A 22,805-nucleotide genomic window follows, 5' to 3' on the forward strand; every position below is an offset into this window, starting at 1 on the left:
ATGCACAAATTAGCATTTAATAATTTCTATTTTTGCTTTCTTAACATGTGCCTTAAGGGCACAAGTTAACATTCTCCAAAAAGTTATTTATGGTTGAGATTGATTTATGACATTCTTAAAATCCTTAATTTATGACACTACATAAAGATAAATTGCCAAGGTGACCAATGACTGATCAACAACAAAAGAAGTTCAACATTCTCCAAAGAAGTACAAAAGTAGAAGGTGACTTTTCAAACATATCTTCAAAGACAAGGTTTTGAAAGGTCATTACCATCTTCATAAGTCATAACCGAAAAATATTCTCAAACACTACCTCATTACTTGTAGTTTTAACTACCCTCAAGCCTCAAGTCATTCCTTTATTTCTTTGAGCATATATAGTAAAAAAGTCATTCCCTCTTTAGAATTATGGCCCAATTGGTTCGAGGTAGATGAAGGGGGTAATCTTGACAAAAAAAAATTTTGTTTTTTATTTTTTTTTGGTAAAAAAAAAATGTTTTTATTAAATCATTTTTTTTTTAAAAAAAGTTTTTTATTAAATCATTTTTTTTTAAAAAAAAAAGTTTTTTATTCTTGAAAAAAAAATTAAAAACAAAAACAAAAAATCTCAATTATTAGAAAGATTTGATTGGTTAAAAAAACGTTTCAAATTGGCAAAAGAAATATTTTAAATTCATAGAACATTTAAAATTGTGAGAGAACATTTTAAAAAAATTTGCTTTTAAATTTTGTTTCTTTTTTTCAAGAGTAAAAAACGTTTTTTTTTTTTTGAAAAAATAATTTAATTAAAAGAAATTTTTTTGTGTCAAGATTACCCCCTTCATCTCCCCTCTCCTCCATCTACCTCGAACCAATTGAACCCTTAAGGTCTGTTTGGTTCGGGGTAAATGAAGGGGAGGCGAGGGAATATTTGATATTTTTTGTGTTTGGTTCAATTTTTAAGAAGGGAGAGGAGGGGAAGGTCCTAATAGCACTTTTTGCTTCCCCCCAAATTGGGGGGATTTGGAGGGGACGAGAGTGAAGGAAATATTTGTTCTTTAAAATTCCAAAATTATCCTTAGTTTTATTTTGGCTTAAATGCAGTTTTACCCCCTATTATGAAATAATCGGAATTTTTCCCCTCTTATTTTAAAATCCGGAATTTTACCCCCACCCCCCAATTTTAAATTTTTTTGGATTTTGCCCCCCCAAAATTCTGCACAAAATCTGTTTTCGAGTCTCAGCTTCAAAGCTTCGAACAAAACTCAATTTGGATCAATAATTCACTAAAATGATACCTAAATGACTGTAATCGAGTTGGTTTTTCACAGAATCAAACCCCACTAAATTGGAGTTACAGAGAGAGATTAATTATCATTTGAGTGAAGGTCTGTCCCCAAAAATTCTGCTCAAAATATGCTTTCGAGTCTTAATTTCAAAGCTTCTCACAGAACTCAATTTGGATCGATAATTAACTAAACTGATACCAAAATGACCGTAATCGAGTTAGATTTCCACAGAACCAAACCCCACTAAATTTGGAGTTACATAGAGAGATTAATTGCCGTTTGAGTGAAGGTCAGTCCCCACAAAATTCTGCTCAAAATCTGTTTTCGAGTCTCAATTTCAAATCTTCTCACATAACTCAATTTCGATCAATAATTCACAAAAATGATACCGAAATAACCATAATCAAGTTAGCTTTCCACATAATGAAATCCCACTAAATTTGGAGTTACAGAGAGAGATTATTTACCGTTTGAGTGAAGATCTGTCCAATTACTAATTGTGGAGAAATCTACTTATGACCTCCAAATTCAACATCGTCTACCGAACCCATCGTAACTCTAAATTCGACGAAATTGAAATGCCAACAAAGGTAATTTCATTAGCTTTCCAGACATGTAAATACTATTAAAAATGAGCTAAAAGGTGAGAGAAATGATGAAAATGCCAGTAGTAGTTCTATGCGATAAGTAATTTGGATAAACCTTCACTAAAATGGTAATTAATCTCTCTCTGTAACTTCAAATTTATTGGAGTTGGATTATGTGTAAAACTAACTCGATTACGGTCATTTCGGTACCAGTTTGGTGAATTATTGATCTAAATTAAGTTCTGTGCGAAGCTTTGAACTTGAGTCTCACAAACAGATTTTGTGCAGAATTTTGGTAGGGGGTAAAATTCGGGATTTTAAAATAGGAAGGTAAAATTCCAATTTTTTCAAAATAGGGGGGATAAAACTGCATTTAAGCCTTTTATTTTTAAATTCCAAATTTAACCTTTACTAAATTCTTAGATTATCTCACTTTCTATTTGTGTTCTGTTGTTTTGCTTACATTACATCGTCGTTGTTTCACTGTTCTTGTATTGCATATTTTTTTTACCAATCTTGTAGGAGTATTGCTTTCTTATTATTGTATTTTCTATACAAATCCTTTACGTTTTTAAGAAACAATACAATTCCTTTAAGATGCTATTTTTTTATAATGTCTTTGATTTTGTTTTAAAAACTGAAAGTGTTCTAATTTTGCCTTGTCGTCTACGATGACATCTATCTGTTTGTTTATTTATTTTATATTTTGTGTATTATATTATATTATATATATAATAATAATATCTATAAAAAAATTAATAATAATGATTTATCTAGAATTGAATTTTATAAATATTATATAGGGTTAGATGAATCATTAATCGAAAAAAATTGAGTTTAATTTGTATGCACCGTCGGTGTAAATTTTTTACACAAGAATCCAATGATGTGTTGCCACATCATTTAATGAATGTGACATACATGATGTGTTAGTATATTATTAGACGTATGTGTAAAATAACTTTACACTGACGGTGTATATAAATTAAATTCAAAAAAATTTATTAACGGATGAATGAATGTAATTATAAAATGAATAATAGTTTTAAAATCATGTGATTTTTGTAAAATTATAAGGACAATAATGTAAATTAGTTATAAAATTTCTCCCCTCCCCTCGTGAACCAAATATATTTGTGATTAAAATGCCTCCACTCCCCTCCCCTTCCCTCATTTGAACCAAACAAATATGTAATTCATTTTTTCTTAGTAATGGATAGAAGTTTTTTCTTCTAAATTTTTGTGTGAAATAAAAAGCTAATATATTCAAATTATTTATGTATACAATTTTGGATATTTGTTTTGTTGTGAAGGATCATACAATTGGTTGCCTTGGTCTTGGAGGTGTTGTATGCATTGGATCAAGAGTTAGAAAATATAAATCATACGAATAACAAGTATTTTGGCGTGCAAATAACATTATAATTTTCTTTTTTATAAATTATTAAATGAAACATTATTATTAATAACGATGACATAAATAGTCATTTTTATAACTATTATTACATATTGAATTTGAACTTATTTCTTAAAGTTACAAAGTCACACTCTTAATACTAAGTTGAAATATACACCATCCGTTCATTTTTAAGTGTCGTTTGAGAATCGTGCGCACTATTCGTATAATCTACTTTGATCGTAATTTTTTATTAATATATAAAAATAAATAATAGCATATAAAATATTGTTCAATTTATATCGACGAGTACTTTCAAAATATAAAATTTTTAAATTTTATTTATAATAAATAATTAAATATATTTCTGATCAAAGTTGTGCATTGACATATGTGCAACAATCTAAAACAACACTTAAAAAGGAACTGAGAGAGTAATAAACAAGTACATTTGTTTATAAAGAAAATTTATGACGAAGAAATGGTGCCACAATTCAACACAGGGAAGACTTTATATAAGGGGAACTAGCGGAGCTAAAATCTGTCTTTTTACCCAGACCAAACTCGTGGATTTTAATGGACAAGTACATTATAAATTTAGAAGTAACATACAATGATATTTTTAAACTCAACTCCTACTAAAATGTGCATCTACATATGCCCGCAAGGCATAACCCATAGTTGGGAAAGAAACAAAAATCCATACAGTGTCTGTCTTGCTTACATTTTCTAATATATGCTGCAATTTAAAACAAGAACAAAGAATGTATTAGTAAGTGCTTCTATATGTGAAAATAAATTTATAACTAGATATTTTTTGTGATGCTTTTTATTTTTCTATTCTTTTCGTATTTTTATACAATTTTTTGTTTTTTCCTATTATCTTGTAGTATATAAAAAATATTAAAGAATCGGCCCGTTTAAGGACAGGTCCGCAACCCATATAGCACCAGACTCAGAAAGTATATTTAGCGCATATTTTTAATCAGACTTTTTTGCCCAATCTGATTAAAATCGTGACCCATTAGATATATACACTCCCTGGTCATTATTATAAGTAAAAAATCACTTTATTTTAAAAAGTAAAAAAATCACTTGGAAAATTGATCTATGTAACCTATATTATTGACTAAATACAACAATTTTTCAATAAATCTAAAAAGTTATTTTTTGCTTATAATAATGATCGGAGGAAGTATATTTTAATGGTGTGTTGGGTAGCTCAACTAGTTTGAACTAAGAGTAAAGGGCCAGGTTCGAGTCTTGACAGGTCCAAGGTTCGAATCCTAAGATTAATAACTTTAACTGAATTCAGAATCTTTAACATAGTACACAAACCAAATTTAGCTGGCGACTTAGTTTTAATATTTTTATTTTTAACAACATATAAGATACACTCCATGATTTAATTAATATACGTTGCAATAAAGAACAAGATTAAATGTTAACGGATTATGTATAAGTATAACTTAACAGATCACAGATAGGTTAAAGAATATACGTATTTGACAAGAATGAAAAAAAGACCTTACCACCATTGGTTACAACAGTAAATAGGAAAAGAAAGAGAATAATAGCCTTTAAAAACATGACAATGTCAATGTGAGCCATATGTTCCCCACCTCTACTTATAACAAATGTAGTATAGGAAATTGTTTAACCACTTTATAGTTATACTGTAAAATCTATTGTATTTGATTTTTACATCATTTTTTTTTACACTTTTTATAAAGTTACAAGTAATTTTTCCAAAAGTCATAATGATTATTAAATGTCTCTTAACTAACTATATTATTGAATCGTTGGTTCATCTTTAACTCACTCAATTAATCATTTCACCTAATATAAAAAGATAAACAAGTGAAAATCCAATTTTCACTTGTCACAAGGGTTAACCTTACACACTTTGTTTTTAGCCTTCCGTGATAAAAAAAAGGCTAAAATCTTACTTTTATTATTCAAATAATTATTAACTTTTTACTATTTTACTCTATCAGGCCACTTAAAACTTTTTAAGAGGTATTGAATTGGAGAGATTGAATGCTTATTAAATAATCTATTAATAATATATTAAAATCGATTACCACCAAAGTTACTAATTTATCCTTATTACTTTTAACCACGTTACAAGTTTTATATTTAATTTCACTAAAATAATATAGAAATATGATATGCTAAAAAATCAGGGCCGGCCCAAGCCCAAAGCAAGTGAAGTTAGGGCTTTAGGCCCCCAAAATTTGGGCCAAGAAATAGGCCTCAATTGTTTTTTTTTTGTTGGGGAAATAGACCTCAATTTTTAATATAGAGATATTTGTTCCTAATTGTTGACAGTATTTTAGTAATAGCGCAGCGGCTGAAGGCCTTGCATTTTTTAGCTCTTCGTCACAGGATCGAAACTTAACCGTAGCATTTTCAATTTATTTTTCCAAAAATTATTAATAAGCCTCATTTTCCAATGTTTGAATAATAACACACCACCACCACCGTAATTGCTTTCTTGGTGAGCAGTACACCAATATAATTAATTCACTAACAAAGTTAATTTTTTGACCTGATGATTTATTATAATTATTCATAAGTGATTAAATTATATTTTACAAAAAATATCAAAAAAAACTATTTTTTACAAAATTACCTATAACTTCTTTTCTTTTTTTTTTTAAAACTTGATATCCGGCCCTAGGATCGACTAATCAAAGGGACCAATCCCACTATTTTTTGAAAACTTGAAAAAAGTAATTAAAAATAATATTAGAAATAAAACAATTGTTAAAACAATTGTTTTAGCCGAGGTGTGACAACTATTATTGTATAAAAGGATTAATATTTTTTTTTTATCATTTCTTTTATTTTTTTTGACAAACTTTTTTTTTAATCATTTCTAAAAGGCCTCATTTAATTTTTCGCTTTAGGCCTCAACATATGTTGGGCCGGCCCTGTAAAAAATAGGAACAAAGCATAACAATCTATACATAAAAATAGGAAGAAAAAAACAATAAAAAAATTATAGAAAGTTTACAATAAAAAATATAGAAAGAATATAGAAAAAACAATTAATAATAATATAATAAAGTTAATTAGTATCAAACTTATTAAATTATTCTAAATATTCCTAATAAAATTTCTAATTTTTTATTAAAAATATACATGAGACCATCATTTGTCACCGAAACATAAAAAATTGAATAAATAAGTTTACAAGAAATAAGTAACACAATAATTCCACTTATATTTTAACAAAATTATATAACAAATTTTTAAATATTTAATTTTAAATAAATTGTCTACATTAATATATAGTAACAAACTCAAATATCGAATAAAACTCAATAGACCCGTGCGAATGCAAGGGTCTTTAAACTAGTATTATTAAAAAATTATAAATAAATAATGTGTACACGTGAGAGTACTATCTGAGCCTCTGAACAACCTGTGATTTCTTTTCGTCCACACAATCCATACGCTAGCAAGCCAAATGAGACCGGTGTGCTCTAGATCCACCAGCTGAGAGAGCAAACTGAACAAAGTGATCTCAGATAGAAGTGAAACCCGTCGGTGAAATGTCAATCCAAGTGTGAACTAAAGCCCAAAGAGAACCAAAAGTGCTGCAAGAGATGAATATGTAATGAGCTGAATCTGCCATCCCACATTCAGCTACGAAAAAATGAGCCTAGGGAGATAATATGCCTCGGGTGACTAGGTTTGACTCAGTGGGTAACCTGTCACGTGATGGTGGCTCTGCAAGTGTACAAAATCGCTATCAAGTAAAAAAGTAGTAAGTTATCGTCTCCACATGGATTGTGCCAAGGCGACTAGTTTCGTTTAGGAATTAGGATAGTTTTACTTTCGCTTTGTTTGTTTGAAAAAGGTTTTGAGACAGAGTTAGATAATATAAGACTAAAGATAAAAGAAAGAGTTCAAGATGATAAAAGTATGTTAAGTGCTTTCGAATCACTCCCATATTTCTGTTTGGTAACTGTCACTATATCTGCTCACTATTGAAGTATTATCTAGGGATTAGTTTCTATTAAAGTAAGCCTAGTATAACTATACTTACTTTTATTGCAATCTGTTTAGGTCGAACCAATTAAGCTAGGTTTAGCCTTCGTTATCTCACGTCCTTACCTTTAACGGGTTCAACCTCGAATGGGCGTCGTTACCTTTAGAGGTTCAAAATTTAACAAGTTCTCTAGCATGCTTGGTTTCCTAATATCATTACAGAATTTAATTATGTGTAAATCTTAATCTCAAACCTAACCGCAGATACTGAATTTAATGGTCTCATATTTGTAAGTTATAGTATCTCTTTGATTCAGTAGTCTTAGATGTGTCACGATATCCACTTCGACCCTAGTTACTAATAGAATATGCGCGCGTTCATATATGCTAGTGTATAAACAATAAATAGATATAGTAACAGATAATAAATGAATAACAATTGTAAATAGTCTTGGAATATAACCAGATTACATGTTTCAAGCATTCTTAGGGGAGTTCATCTACTTGACCTAATCTAAAGGGACTTAGCTACTATTAAGCATATTGGACAATAAAGATAACATGCATAAAAATAACCTTGATTCCTTGCGGAGGATGTTCGCCTCCTAATGGTGGGGGAGAGTCTCCCTCTCTTGAGAGCTCCTTGGCCCTCCTTGCTCCTCCTCCTTTGCTCCTTAGAGAGCTTATAGTTCTCTGAACCTCTGAATGAATAATTGTGAAGGAGGAGGACTCTATTTATAGTTTTTTAGATGGATTTGGGCTTTTTCCTTCGACCCATCGTATCCATCGTAGCCACGATGGCGTTCAAATTCACCTCAACGTGGCCACGATGGATCTTATCATGGCACGATGAAATATTTGATTCAGATATTCTTTGTTGTTAAACCGCCTTTCATCGTGTTGCGATCAATCTCATCGTTGGTACGATGGAATCAAGTTTGTTGCGCAGTTTGTTCTTCTCATCGTGGCCACGATGTAATCCATCGTAGCCATGATAGCGTCCATAATTTGATTTTTTCTTCAACATGAAAGTTGTATCTCTTTGTCTTAGCTTTCCAACGCATGGTCACGGACCTCGATCCGACAATCATATCTCAAGTTATGGTGTTTTTGGTACGATGTGGTATTTTTTCATCGTTCTACGATGGTCATCCATCGTGGTGCGATAGATTCTTCAATTTCTTCATTTTTTTGCCCTTCTTTATGCATTTTCCACGTTTCTTGATTCTTGGGCAAGTAACTTCGTATCTTTAGGTTTTTGCTTGCATTTGGTCTTCAATTGCTACGGAAACTACTCTAAAATAGTACTAAAAACATCATATAATTGATTGTCATCATCACACAATAAACGCGACGCAAAAATTGAGACCTTCAAGGGAACCTGAGGGTGCCAAATGAGGTGATCCGCCTCGTCCAGAGTAATCGAGTCAAGAGTAGTCAAGAGGTGATATGTGCCCCTTACAATGTAGCTTGTATCGGGGTCTGGCTGCCACTGCCACCTATCTGAAGACTGTGCCTGAAAAGAAAAGTTAGAAAGTAAAGACTGACACGCCCTCAACTGCCTCTGCCACACCCAGGTCGTCCCCTCCGTCCCCCACTCTAAAGAGAACATCTCAACCACCGTACGCGGTTTTGTCTCGGCGCCCAAAACAAACAAGCGCCCAAACCCCTCACATAGAGGTACTCCATCCAACCATGGATCTGTCCAGAAAAAAGTATCGGCCCCGTTTCCCACTCTCCTGACAACATGATCCCCAATCCATCTGCCCCCTATACCGCTCCACCACCCTCCCTAATACTCGCTATCTCTCGCCACCACAAAGACCCTCGCCTCTCTCCCTCCATCCCATACCGATCGAGCTGCCAACACTCTAAACCACATTTCCTCTCGATCCACTAGCATCCTCCAACACCATTTGCCTAAAAGTGTCAAGTTAAACTCTCTTAACTGCCTAACCCCCAGACCTCTATACAATTAACATAACATTGTAATACTAACAACTAATATTACTTATAAAAAAAAGTTAAGTACCAAAAAATAAGTACCTCCATTGTGGATGCTCTTATTTATAAAACACTTATATGCACAATTACTACTCATATTGATTTTTGTCTTTTTTTTCTTCTTTCACCACCAGTTTAATCTGGTTCGAGGGTCAATATATTCAGGCATCAAGTGGTTTCAGCCCCCTCCCGATCGCAGTTGCAGGAGATCGAACTATGATCTTCTCTACTAAGTTCAGCACCAATTACCACCAAACCAACTAATGATTGGTTACTCATATTGAATTTTGTCCTAATAGAATTTGAATTGTTGAATTAAGAGTGAAGTGAGTATATTAATTAGGGTTCCTATTAATTAAACAAGGAGAGTAGGATAAAAGTAATTAATGACAAGATCATTTATTTTGAGATGATAATATTTTTTTGCAAAAATGCCAATTATTTTGAGCAGAAGGGAGTACGTGAGAGTAATCATACAAGTAACAAGCATTGCGACGTCCAAATAAAATTATAATTATGTTAATGGTGATATGTTTTGAGCCAACATCTCATAAAATTATTGTAAGTTTAGAAATAACATACAATTATGTTATAAATTAGCTGTTAGAATACACATCTACATATATCCTTGATGCATAACCCATATGAAGGAAAGAAACAATAACCCAAACAGCCCATGGAATCCTTACAATTTTTAATATATGCTGCAATTTAAAACAAGAACAAAGAGTGTTAGTCACTGTAAAAAAATAAAAAAAATAAATGGTAGATATATATTATATATAAGGTAAACAATATTTGTACTTTTGGTTCACGGTCACGGTTATTATAAATAAAGGTTAAATATATTTTTGTTTCTCTAAATATACCCAATTTCATTTTTAATCTCTTTAAAAAATTTCTTCGAATTTAATCCCTATAAATTTTCAGTCCTCTATATAATTTTTCTGCATGATCTTATAATTTCTGACTTCCTCCTGTGTACTTTTTCACATGTGACATGTTATCCACTATTTTTTTTTGTATATTATCATTAAGAAAATTGAAAGGTCTAGTTGGACACTAAACTGCCTCTAGTGAAAATTTCATCGAAGAGGATCCACCCTCCTCTACTTAAATAGTACGAATGTCATACAAAAAATCTATTTTTTAGGGTTTGTTTAATAGGAACCTCCAAAAAGATTCGAATGTACACACATACCATTTTTTATTAATTTTTTTATATAATATATAAAATAGAGTAAGCTGGTACATGTAATATTTTATTAAAATATTTATTTGATTTTTACCGTAAAATATTTATTTTTATAATAATAAAAGAGGGAAAGGTATGTAATATTTTATTAAAATTTAGTAAACAGTGGTATAAGGGTCCACTTTTAAAAGAAATTTAACATCCATATTAGATATCCCCATGCATAATTTAATGTAGTAATATAGCATGCATGCTTGAATATCCACATAATAAGTGTATCGAAGAATTCACCTCAATGTAAAACAAGAATGGATGAATTTTTTATTATAAATTAATGATACTAACTGATTATGTATAATTATAATAAATAGATCACGTAAGTGAAAGAAGATTATTTGATAACGAAGAGAAAATGCCTTACCAGCATTGGTTGCAATAAGAAATATGAAAAGAAAGAGAATAATAGCCTTAAAAAACTTGATAATGTGTGTCATATGTTCACCACACCTCTTCATGTAGCAAATAAATAAAATAAAATAAAATAATCACTTTATAGGGTAAATTCCCTTGTACTCAATTTACCAGCTCTTTGCACACTTATGAGTTGCAAATAATCATTTCAAAATCATACCAATGATTATTACATGTCTAGTATTTGACCTTTAGCTTAATTGATCTTTTCACCAGATTTAATAATAAGGATACAAGTGAAGAATCTTATTTTCATTTGTCATAATGTTTAACCTTCCACTATTTTTATTTCTTTGTTAGCCTTCCATGATAGAAAAGGGTAAAATCCTATTTCTATGATTTATTGACACCAACTAGTTTGACACCAAATGTTACACCTCTCAATAACGTTTTAACCGATATAAATTTTATAAAATCCACTGTTGGATTGAAAGTTTACATTATATAGATCATTTGTGTAAAATTTCAGACAAATCCAAAATCATTTGATATGCTATTGAGACACATAAAGATTAACGGCATTTAAAAAAATACAAAAACCGTTAATTTTGATGTATCTCAATAACATATCAAATGATTTTGGATTTATTTGAAATTTTACACAAATGATCTATATGATGTAAACTTTCAATCCAACGGTGGATTTTATAAAATTTATATCGGTTAAAACGTTATTGAGAGGTGTAACATTTGGTGTCAAACTAGTTGGTGTCAACGGATCCTGACTCTTAATCTGTCACTATTTTTATTTCTTTCTTATCCTTTGATGGTAAACAAAGGACAAAATCTCTAGGATGAGGGAATTGTTTTTAGCAATGCAATTTTAGAGTAGATTCAATTCTTATATGTAAAATCTATTATTTAGTTTTTTTAAAGATAACAAAATTAAATGAATTTTGGATAATTTTCAAAATGAAGAAATTTTTTTATATTTTTTTTAATCAACCAAATAAATTTTATTATTCAAGAAAAGTCTCAAATTGATATTTTTTTTTATAAATTAAGAGCATCTAGATATGAAGGTAGGAATAGATATCCCAACTGCGTTGACACCCTTATTTGTCCCCGTCGTCTCCACCTATAGCTCATATTATTATTAAAAAAAGAAAAATAAGATAATAATTACAAGGGGGATTAGGCCTTACCCCAGGAAAATGAACGTAGAACATTGAAGCACAAACTCCTATTTAATCCTCAAATTGAAATTTTAAAGATAACCGATATTTTAATTATATTCCAATTTTGATCCATACATAAAACACTCAAAAGAATGATTCAAGAAAATTCTCAAATTGAAACTTTAAAGATATAACAATAGTTAAACACAATTCACTAAAAACAAATAAAAAAAAATTGAAACACATAACATTATGTGCATTAAAGACATCATTTATGTTTGAGATCGATGATGCTAGAACTAACCCTCGAATTAGATTAAGCGGTCAAATGGGTCGGATTATGGTGGTGAGAACAAAAACAAAAAAGAAAATACTTTACAAAAAATAATCGTTAGTTGGTTCAGTGGTGATTGACACTGGACTTGGTAGGAAGGACAACTGTTCGATCCACCGCAACTGCGATCGGGACGGGTCTGGAACCACTTGGTGTCAGAACTGACACTCATACCAGATTAAGCAGTCCAGTGAGCTGAATATTAGTGGTGAAAAAAAAAATTACCAAAAAATACAGCAATGGCACCACTATCTAACATAGCTCAATGGTTCTGTCTTTACCCATCAGACTCTAATCTCAACTTTGATGAATATAGTGATGAAGAAAAGGTTGATTCCACTCTATTCAAGCAGATAGTTGGATCATTGAGGTATCTTTGTAATAGTAGGCTAGACATTTGCTACTCTGTGAGTGTGATTAGCAAATTCATAAACATTCCTAAGAAATCTCATATGACTGCAGCTAAGAGAATACTTAGATATGTGAAAGGCTCAATGAAGTTTGGCTTATTGTTTCCTACTGGCATGAAGAAAGATAGTGCAGAATTAGTGAGTTATTCTGATTCTAATTGTGGAGGAGACAATATATAGATAGAAGGAGCACTTCTGGTTATGTGATACTATACAATGGTGCATTAATTTCTTGGTGTACAAAGAAACATCCAGTGACTGCATTGTCAACTTGTGAGGCTGAGTAAATTGCTTGATCTTTTTCAACTTGTCAAGTGATTTGGCTTGATTCAGTGATGAAGGAGTTAAAGTGTGAATTGAAGAAACCACTGAAGCTCTTGATTGATAACAAGTCTGCAATCAGCCTTGCTAAGAATCCAATCTCATGGAAGAAGCAAGCATATAGAATCTCGTTTTCACTTCATCAGAGAGCAATTGATGAATGGAATGGTTGAAGTGATTTACTATCCAACAGAAGATCAATTAGCAGAGGGCTTCACTAAATGAAGAATGTGCATTTACCAGTCATGAATTAAGGGGGAGTGTTGAGTTGTGTGTGTAATTCATAGCTGGCATAGGTGTTTGTTGTTAGAAAAGTTAGTTACAACTACTTGTTATAGTTAGTTAGTTAGTTACTTGTGTGTTACTTGCTTTACAAGTTAGTTGTATTTCTCTCTTATAAATAAGGGACTTTGTAATGTGTGATTCAAGAAAATCACTTTAAGTCATTCTATCTTCTCTCATTTAGTTAGAATTCATTCAATCCATTTTTCAATTTGTGTGTTCATATTGTTTGTGATTCCTGCGCGTGCTGCCGAGCCTCACCAAACCCGCCGAGCTTCACAAGGCCTACACACGCACGATCTGTCTTGCTGCGCCAACAAATTATGCCTGTCTATATATCAGCAAATATTAAAAACGATATTAAAATTAGTGAAATTTTATTAAAAATAAAGGACAAACTCTGATGACCAATATGTTTCTTAAGAGATGCTTGCAAAGGTCAATTGTTCAATTGAGTGAACTAAGAGACAAATTAACATCATTCATTTTAGCACTAATATTATTCTAATTTTCAGAAGAATTTCTCTAAAGACTATAAGTGCTAAGAAAAATTTAAATGAATCAAATAGAAATATTTTTTTCTACATTATGAAGTGTACAAACAATATTCTGATTTCTTACATAAAAATGAGAAAAAATACTGACGAAATTCTAAAATTTGTTTTTGTTATGATCCTCTTTTGCCAATTATTTATTTTTGTAACTGTTAGTGGTGGTAAGTTTTTCCTCTATTCGTCAAAAAAAAAGTTTTTCCTCTATTCAATACTTTTCTTTACTATCTTTATAAACAAGCTTTTATCCTCTTTCAATAACAATTGAGTCATTTTTTCTAGAATTCCAATAACAATATTTTATTCTTAATATTTTACATCACAGAATCATATAAAGTGTGTGAGTATAGCCGTGATTGTTATAAAGATTATCTTTGTAATTCTTCTAGCGTTCGGAGGTGCATTGGTTATCGATGTTTCTGCATATACCGGTGAGAGTTAAGTTGAAAAACAATTTAATGTTGATATTCTTATTATGTATGTCACACTTCAATTTATATATTTCTCCAAAGTTTTAATTCTTTTGATAGGATTTGAAGCATGTAAGAGCACTTGCTTGGCTATGAAGGGCTATGCATAATGAGGACTTGGATGCTTTCTAAACCAAAAGCTTTGGATAGGTTTTAGCAACATAGTTTAAAATATGTTTCTTAGCTTTTTACCTAAAAAAATAGATTATACAGCATTTTTTAGTAATAATAATATATTAATGTAGAAAATTACAAAGAAAATTTTTTCCAAAAAAAAAAAACTACAAAGAAAAGAAAGAGGGGCATAAGATCTTATATCAAATAAGCAATCTACAAATGATGTAGATTTCTAATCAACAACATATTTCTACAAGTTGTAATACCAATTTCAATATAAATCCAATATAGGACAATTTTCATAAATAAATAAATAAAAGTCAAGAATAGAGTATTAAATACTCCATTCTTGACTTTGTGTTGAGATTATATATGAATTGTTTGTGATTCTGTATAGATATATTTTTGTGATTGTGTATAGTTGAATTTGTGATCAGATAGATGTGAAGTTAAGTTATATATATTTCATATTTCTATATATTTAGTGGGACTTTCCGTTTGGATTGACTTTGTATAGTTGAATGAATTTGTGAAGTTAAGTTATAAATTGTATTTGTATAAAGGTAGTTTATGAGATCTTATGAATTTGTATTTCAAATTGTATTTTTAAGATCTTATGAATTTGTATAGTATCCGATTACATATAAGCTTTTCAAGGTAGTTTATGAGAAAATAATTTATAAAAATACAATTTTTGTTGGTGAAAACTTAAAAATAAGCTAAAAAATAACCTATTTTCAAAGGAATTTTCCTAGGTGCCTTGAGCATTTTCTACCACCCTATGTATTATTTTATCCTTTGCTAATCGTCTATAACCTTTTATCAATTTTTGTTTTACAGTCACATGAGAAGTAATTCAATGACCTGATTTTAATTTTCTCACCTTGCCTAGAGTTAGATAGAGAACTTTAATTGTCTTGACATATAGCAACATTTTAAGTTTAGAATGGAATACTATAGTGCTTCTTGGGGGATTTCAACATTACTCTTGGAGCTCTTAAAGTAAAGCTTTAATCCTGGAATATCAATATTAATGTCCAGAATCTTTGTAACACAGAAATGCTAGCTCAGATCACTACAAGAAATTTCAGCATTTACGAGGGCCAAAAGCGGCCGGAAACGTCAAAAAAGTGGCCGGATTAACTTTGAGCATGCATTGAATTTGAAATACCCAAGTGGAATTCAAGCAAGACAAAAGATTAAACTTACATTTATGTAGGGATAGGAACACTCGTGTCTTCCACAAAATAACTACCTGTTGAATGTGACTATACTCTAGGCAAGTTATCATTTCCACTCTTCTATATAACTAAATCTCACTGAACAATTTAAATTCAAGAAATAATATTCACAAATTATGCTAGCACAAATAAGAAAATAATCGTGGCACCGAAACATGTACATCCAAGCCCTTGATAAACTTTTTTTTTTCAAGTAACTTAGTGACTACACTCACACACTTCAAGTGTGGGGGTTTCAAAATCTGTCTCCCGATATAATGTCGCTGATAGCTATCAATTGAGCTACATTTCCCGGACTAATAAACACATTTATTAGCGACAACAAAAACATGTATATTCAGAAATTTTAACCTTGAAGAGAAGAAGAAACACATAGAAGTTTACCAAACACATTACTAGGAATAATAAAATGAAAACATGGTTTCAAGAGTTAGTTCTTCCTGAACTATCTATAGTTGGATATAGTCTCTCTTAATCAAATTTATTAATGTAAATTGTACACAGTTTTGCACATTTCTATAACTATGGAACAATTTCCAATTTTATATCTAGGGAGCTAAACCTCCTTGTGTATGACAAGATGTTATCTCTAACTTTTTTCCATTTCTTCTGGCCAAGCTTCTTAGGAGGAGAACAGGAGAAAGTAATCTTCTCCAAGACCATAGCATTTTTCAACACAAATTCTGCGAAATTTAAGTCATGTGTAGTAGCAGCAAATCTTTCAAATTTCACCACTTTAAGGGTAAGTAGAAAACAACCCGGCATTAATGCAGAATCAAGCAGTGTTTTACCAAAATCTTGAACCTGACGATAAGTCAAATAGTATATATTTATATTGCGTAACAAGATTCAAATAAGACAAGATGGAAATAAAATGACTAAATGCAAAAATTTTAAGATGTGTTTTGAAAAATTGCTACAAGAATATTGAAATTCTTTTTCTATTTTAAAATATTTTCACTAAAAATAATTAATATACTGATATGGATCCAACTGTGGGAAAGAGGAAAACCTATGATTCCGTTTATTAGGATTAGTTATGTTGATTAGGATTTATTATTTTATTTATTTTTAATAAGTTATAGTTCAGTATTGTTAGGATAAGATTTAGAGTTAGAACAAAATTATTCTATTAAATAGGATTATTATCTTTTAAATTTAAATGAATAGTAAATAAATATAGGATAAGTCAGTTATTAACCTAGTTTAATCCGATTTCTATTGTAAGCTTATTTAAAGGCATTTGGATTTGGAATAAGAATTAATCGATTATTATTATTATAATTATAAAACAAAATTGTGAATATTCAAGAAGAGACTCTGTCAAGGACGAGCCCGCTTCTGTATTCATCATAGGTCGAAAGAAAGGTTCTCTTGCGTCTAAGACCGTGTCAACCAATCAAAGACCAAAAGGGACCATAACATATACAAAGATATCTTCCTTTCAATTTAATATTTAGTTTTTTAAATATATATATATATATATATATATATATATATATATATATATTTTTTAAAAGAGGTGCAACACAAGGACTTCCCAAGAGGTCACCCATCCTAGTACTACTCTCGCCCAAGTTCTAATGGGATCCGGTGCATTAGTGCTTGTATGATCGCACCTAGTTTTTTAAATATATAGGAAAATCAGAGAATATAATATAAGTTTACTAATGTTTAAAAACATGACAAATTGAAATGATAGGTTCTTAAGCAAAAATGAAAACTAAAAAAACAGATAATCATCAATCACAAACCTTTAAAACTAAAGTCTCCAAACATGGTGATTTCGAAAGTATTCCAAGCAACAAATCACCAGGTGCTAACTCTAGATGGAGATGACTTAATATTTGAAAGTCAGGAATGTAATTAAGAGAATCTCTCACTTTTTCAAATACCTCGACGACACTTTCAAATAGCTTGATGACAAAAGACAAATATTGTTCGTGTTAGGATACATGAAGACGACATTAAAGGACATAAATATATAACAATGACTTAAACAATTTTGCACAATCAAACGCATGAACCCAAATTCCTTGCAGTTAGAAAATCATAAATTGACAGTCATACAAATCGGAGCCAAAAAAACAGACATGATGATCTTTAAATTTTTTCAACGGCTAAGGTCACTCATGACTGCAGGGAATCCATTTCCCAAACGTATATGCTCTAACAACAAACTATTTAGATGTGACATGCTGCTAAAGCCTTAGAGTATAACGCAAATAACAATACAGCTAAAAAGTTTGACCTTTTATTTTCCTCACTCATTGTGTTGAAATAAATTACAACCACAACTTAACTTTAGTTATAAAGACTAACTTAGGAATAAAGCAATGAAAAAAATTTGAGCTAATTGTGTTCAATAATGATTTATATCTAGAGAAGAGGTTTTGTATTTACTCATTCAAGATTTTTATGCCATGTTGAATAAAACAAACATTTCATTTCCAAGAGACGGAATTTGATTAGGGCATCTTCATTCAAACAAAGAAAGTATTCTTGCATTGATACTATAAAAATTGTTTAAAACTTGAAATAAAGCTGTTAGAAATTATTAGAAATAAGTATGAGCCTAACTCATCACAAAACAGACTTGTAAGGTGAGGACTGTCACTTGCTTATAAACACGTGTCAAGGTCATCTCATATCCGACATGAGACTTTTTAACACACCCTCTCACGTCCAGGACTGAGCAAGCTGGAACGTGGACTTAATAATAACGGGTTTCCCAAATAACGGGTAGTCCAATGGATCTTAGAGAGGCTCTGATACCATGTTAGAAATTATTAAAAATAAGTATGGGCCTAACTCATCCTCACAAAACCGGCTTGTAAGGTGAGGACTGCTACTTGCTTATAAACACTTGTCAAGGCCATCTCATATCCGATGTGAGACATTTTAACAAAAGCAATACAACAAAGGGAAGGAAAGAAAAGAGTGAAGAAAGAAAACATACCTGCTCACGAGACAGACAAAGCTTTAGACTAGCTGCATTAAGACCATTAATACTTAGAAGCTTACTAACAAAAACCATTTGTTCTTGTATACTGTTACTTGAACCATCATATAGCATAATATTAATATTAGCAGAAACAATGTCTACTGCATCTACCAAAATGGTTGCTGACAAAAAACGGCCAGTATAATTAAACTTTATAAGATGCGAAACACAATAATTAATTTCAACATGTGGCCCGTGATATCGACAGTCGTCCATTGAAAGAACATCTAGCAGCGGCATTTGTAAAGTGACACTCTTTACATGATACCATGGCCATCCTTCTGTCTCAAACTTTCTAAGAACAGGGAAATTAAGTGTTAAATCTTTCGGTTCATTCGGAACGCCAAAGGTAGTGGTAACTGACATTCTGGATAATTTAAGAACTGTGAGGGATGAAAGAGTGATAAAGGGACGAAGTCTGATACGAAAATTTTTCAAACACAATTCCTGTAAGTACTGGCATTCGAAAAGGGAATTGGTAGGAAACTCTTTTTTTTTTTTGGTAGGAAACTCTTGATATTGATGTTTAGACTGTGCCTCCAAATAAACTTTTTTGACCTTCCGACTCAAAACTAAAGAAATCCACTCCTTAATATGGGCATAGTTATAGCATAAAGAAAGAGAAAAGCTATCGATCATTGAACTATCCAGATGACGTAGTACCCTATAGACAAACTGTACAAACTGCATTTTCTTAATTTTAATGCGGTGAAAATGATCTTGAAAGCTAAGTTCTCTGACAAATGTCCATAAGTTTTTCCACCTTTTTGAGAGAACACAAGTGCGAACCGCGACTTTAGTCGGAAGAAAAGAAAGAATAGAACCAATAATGTGGTTAGGTAGGTCACTTATTATATCCCGGCCATTGTTGGACACCTGCTTTTGAGAAGAATCCATCTCATATCTACCAGATGCATTAACATAACTCAATTCCATGTTTATACCAATTTCCTACAAATAGAAGAAGATGAAATATCAAACACTACAAATACACTAAGCACCGCAATGTATCCTTCAGAAAATATCTTATGCGCTTTGGACGCTAGTGGAAGATCCAATCTTTTTTTTGGGATGAGTCACATTAGGTCGTTTATTTACGGACATAACATTGATACTTCAAATTTGTCAAAAAAAAAAAACATTGATACTTTAAATGAAAAAGAATGTCAAATTAGGGGGTGTATTGGATTGAGATTTCAAAAGACTATTTTGACAAAAAAAAATCTTGAGGATTTTAAAAGACTTTGTCATATTGTATTGATTTTGTGAGACTTTTTTTAAAGACTTTTACAATCAAGATTCTTAACACAAGAATTCGTGAGATTTTATAAACCGGACTTTTGAGATTTCGAGGTATTATATAGACTTTTAAGATTTTAATGACTCAATAAATTTGATACAAATTTCTTCTAAATAATAAATCAATCAATAATTAATAATCAATGAAAATGAATTATTCCTTAAAGAAATCAATGAATCAAACAAAACAAAAAGGAAAAAAAAAAAAAACTATGAATCATAAAAAAAAAAGCACGATGATGAAATTGCAAAAAGAAGGTTGTATCGAATTATCAGAAATTGCAATATACCAGAATCAACGAATCAATATACAATGAAAAAAAACAACGAAGACTTTTCTTTTTTATGAGAAATTTGTATCAAATTATCTTAAGAATCGTTTATTCTTTTGGTTGCAAAAAGTTGCAAATTATGTTACAGAAATTTTCCACAGGCATAGATCTCAATTGAATACCACTGATTTAGTTGCCCTGAAAAGAGAAAAAAATCTTAATTATCTTAATTGAATATCACAAGATTTGTTTATATTTTATAAAAGTCTTTGAATACCACAAGATTCTTTTTCACAAAAAAGTCTTTTAAAATCTTTGAAATCTCAATCCAATACACCCTCCTTAGGTTTTAAAATCCATCAAAAGGGTGAAGAAATTAGCAACTAAAATAAATAAATAAATAAATAAATAGGAACCATTCGTTAGTTGGTTCGGTGGTGATTGATGTTGAACTTGTAGGGAGAACTACGATTCAATCCGTCAACTGTGATTGGGAGGGGCTGGAACAACTTGATGCATAGTTAGTAATAGTATACTAATATATTAAGAAACAGAATCACTTTCAATAAAAAAAAAAAAAAAAAAAAAAAAAGTCAAACAGAATCACATACGTAATTAGAATATTCAAAACAAGTAATAGATTCATGGAGAAACAGTAACAATACTTCATTCTATTGGAATTAAATTGACAAATTACATAATAGAACTTCATTTTCGTGTAACAGAATCACATTAAGAAACAAAATTCATAGAGAAACAGTATCGATACTTAATTTTCTTGGAATTGGAATCACAATTAGAATTTAGAACGAATCGAAGTAAGAAACAGTAACATAATCAATCAAAGAAGAAAGAAAGAAAAGGAAAATCAAACGGTGGTTACCTCTTAACTTAGAAGAACAGCGCCGCCGGGAACGGGAGCTGAGGAGTGATATAGTGTTTTTGTATTTCGAAAATCGGTGGGATATGATTTAACTGAACCTTTCAGCTTTCAAATATAACTAATTATATGCGGGTCGGGTACACGGGTTTCACGGGCTTAAACGGCTTTACCCATTATCCAATCGGAAAAGTTTTTTTTTTTTGACACTTGCAATCGGAAAAGTTAAATACCTGCATTAGATAGATTTAGGTACCGTTTGGCCTGGTTTTTTTCCTTTTTTTTTTTTTTCTTAAAAGGAAGAAGTTAGGTTAAACAATACTCCCTCCGTCTCGAATTATAAGAGAAAATAAAACAATCACACTTATTAAGAAAAAGTAAAATATGGGAATTTAAAATATGTTTTTGTGGGTTTTTCTTTGAATAAGTTGGATAGGAAGATGTAAAATTAATTTTTATTGGTTGTTTATTGAGAAAATGGTAGAAAGATAAAATTAAATGCAATTTCCATTTAATTTTATGAAAATAAGGAAAAAATATTCTTGAAAATGATTTTCTCTCTTATAATTTGGGACAAAAAAATGGGCTTTTTTCCCTTATAATTTGGGACGGTAAGAGTAATTTATAAAGAGTCAGGATCCATTAACATCAAGTGTCAAAATTTAGTTTGACACCAAATCTTCACCCTTCATTATATTTAATCTAAGGGCCTAAAATAATTACTAAAATAATTCATAAATTCAAAGATTATGTGATATCTTTCCCTAAATAGCATTATTTTATTAAAAAAAATTGATTTGCCCAATCTCTTTATCTATCACATACACAAAATTAAAATAAATTCATAAACATCATTGTTCTTTGTTTGTTTCCTTGTATTAGCTTCAATGCCCGCTACTTTTTTTTTTTATTTTACAGAATACTCTTGTTAGTATTTGTCGATCAACATGGGGATGTTTGGATAGCATAAAGTTCATGAGTGTTCAACGATCTATACAAGTCCATGCCTTTTTGTCAATGATTTTTTTTTGTCAGTTTTTCATGAAGAGTAGTGCTAGGGACACACCCTCTAACACACTCTATTAACAAACTCCAATTATAATTGTACACGTCATCCCATTTCTTTTATGATATACCGGTTAACCAGTAGGATAGGTTTCTAAACAACAATTACTTTTTAAAAAATAAATATAAATTAACTGTAAATAGTGGATTGAGATTGAAAGCGTGGATTGAGAATTGAGATTGAACAGAAGGGAGAGTGGGAGCAACGAGCACAGAGATTTGGGGAGAAAATATAGTCATTTAAGTTGTACAAAAAAAAAGTTGCACAAAAAAATTCAATAAAAATAAATCACATATTTATAATTCAAAAAAAAAGCTATTTAGGGATAGACTGTGCGAATAATCACATAATCTTTGAAATTTATGAATTATTTTAGTAATTGTTTTATGCCTTTAGATTAAATATAATGAAGGGTGGAGATTTGGTGTCAAACTAAGTTTTGACACCTGATGTCAGTGGATCCTGACTCATTTATAAAAGTTATAGTAAAAATAAAATAAAAATTGGGTAAAACGGT

At 30.7% G+C, this 22,805-nt stretch overlaps 1 protein-coding gene and 3 long non-coding RNA genes across 6 annotated transcripts; 1 reads left to right on the plus strand and 3 right to left on the minus strand.

The window, feature by feature from the left end:
• Positions 1-3,807: 3,807 nt before the first annotated feature.
• LOC123894977 lies at positions 3,808-5,431 on the minus strand. Its single transcript, XR_006804036.1, has 2 exons — positions 4,787-5,431; positions 3,808-3,993 (listed from the first exon to the last, which is right to left on the minus strand). It is a non-coding gene; the product is annotated as an uncharacterized LOC123894977 (long non-coding RNA).
• Positions 5,432-6,575: 1,144 nt separating this feature from the next.
• Positions 6,576-11,262, minus strand: LOC123894978. 2 transcript variants are annotated; one of them, XR_006804038.1, is made up of 3 exons: positions 10,874-11,224; positions 7,830-9,961; positions 6,576-6,992 (listed from the first exon to the last, which is right to left on the minus strand). It is a non-coding gene; the product is annotated as an uncharacterized LOC123894978 (long non-coding RNA). The 2 variants fall into 2 exon arrangements; XR_006804037.1 differs by lacking the exon at positions 6,576-6,992 and having other exon boundaries at positions 9,747-9,961; positions 10,874-11,262.
• Positions 11,263-13,800: 2,538 nt separating this feature from the next.
• LOC123894979 lies at positions 13,801-14,633 on the plus strand. Its single transcript, XR_006804039.1, has 3 exons — positions 13,801-14,103; positions 14,265-14,370; positions 14,470-14,633. It is a non-coding gene; the product is annotated as an uncharacterized LOC123894979 (long non-coding RNA).
• A 1,513-nt stretch (positions 14,634-16,146) lies between these two features.
• Positions 16,147-21,339, minus strand: LOC123894980 (F-box/FBD/LRR-repeat protein At3g14710-like). Of its 2 annotated transcripts, XM_045945144.1 has the most exons (4): positions 21,226-21,339; positions 18,727-19,722; positions 17,522-17,683; positions 16,147-16,571 (listed from the first exon to the last, which is right to left on the minus strand). In XM_045945144.1, the coding sequence occupies exons 2-4, from the start codon at positions 19,705-19,707 to the stop codon at positions 16,290-16,292; spliced, it is 1,425 nt and encodes a 474-aa protein (XP_045801100.1). In that variant the 5' UTR covers positions 19,708-19,722; positions 21,226-21,339; the 3' UTR covers positions 16,147-16,289. The 2 variants fall into 2 exon arrangements, with proteins under 2 accessions (XP_045801100.1, XP_045801101.1); XM_045945145.1 differs by lacking the exon at positions 17,522-17,683 and having other exon boundaries at positions 21,226-21,328.
• Positions 21,340-22,805: the final 1,466 nt, after the last annotated feature.

This window comes from Trifolium pratense, linkage group LG7, assembly GCF_020283565.1.
Source record: "Trifolium pratense cultivar HEN17-A07 linkage group LG7, ARS_RC_1.1, whole genome shotgun sequence".
NCBI classification, from domain to species: Eukaryota; Viridiplantae; Streptophyta; class Magnoliopsida; order Fabales; family Fabaceae; genus Trifolium; species Trifolium pratense.

Bases quoted from the DNA above. Each gene is read 5' to 3' on its own strand.
- LOC123894980 (XM_045945144.1), bottom strand. From the start codon at position 19,707: ATGGAATTGAGTTATGTTAATGCATCTGGTAGATATGAGATGGATTCT. The intron at 17,684-18,726 runs GTATGTTTTCTT...TTTGTCATCAAG, and splicing joins TTTGTCTGTCTCGTGAGCAG to CTATTTGAAAGTGTCGTCGA. The intron at 16,572-17,521 runs GTTTGTGATTGA...ACTTATCGTCAG, and splicing joins TGGAGACTTTAGTTTTAAAG to GTTCAAGATTTTGGTAAAAC.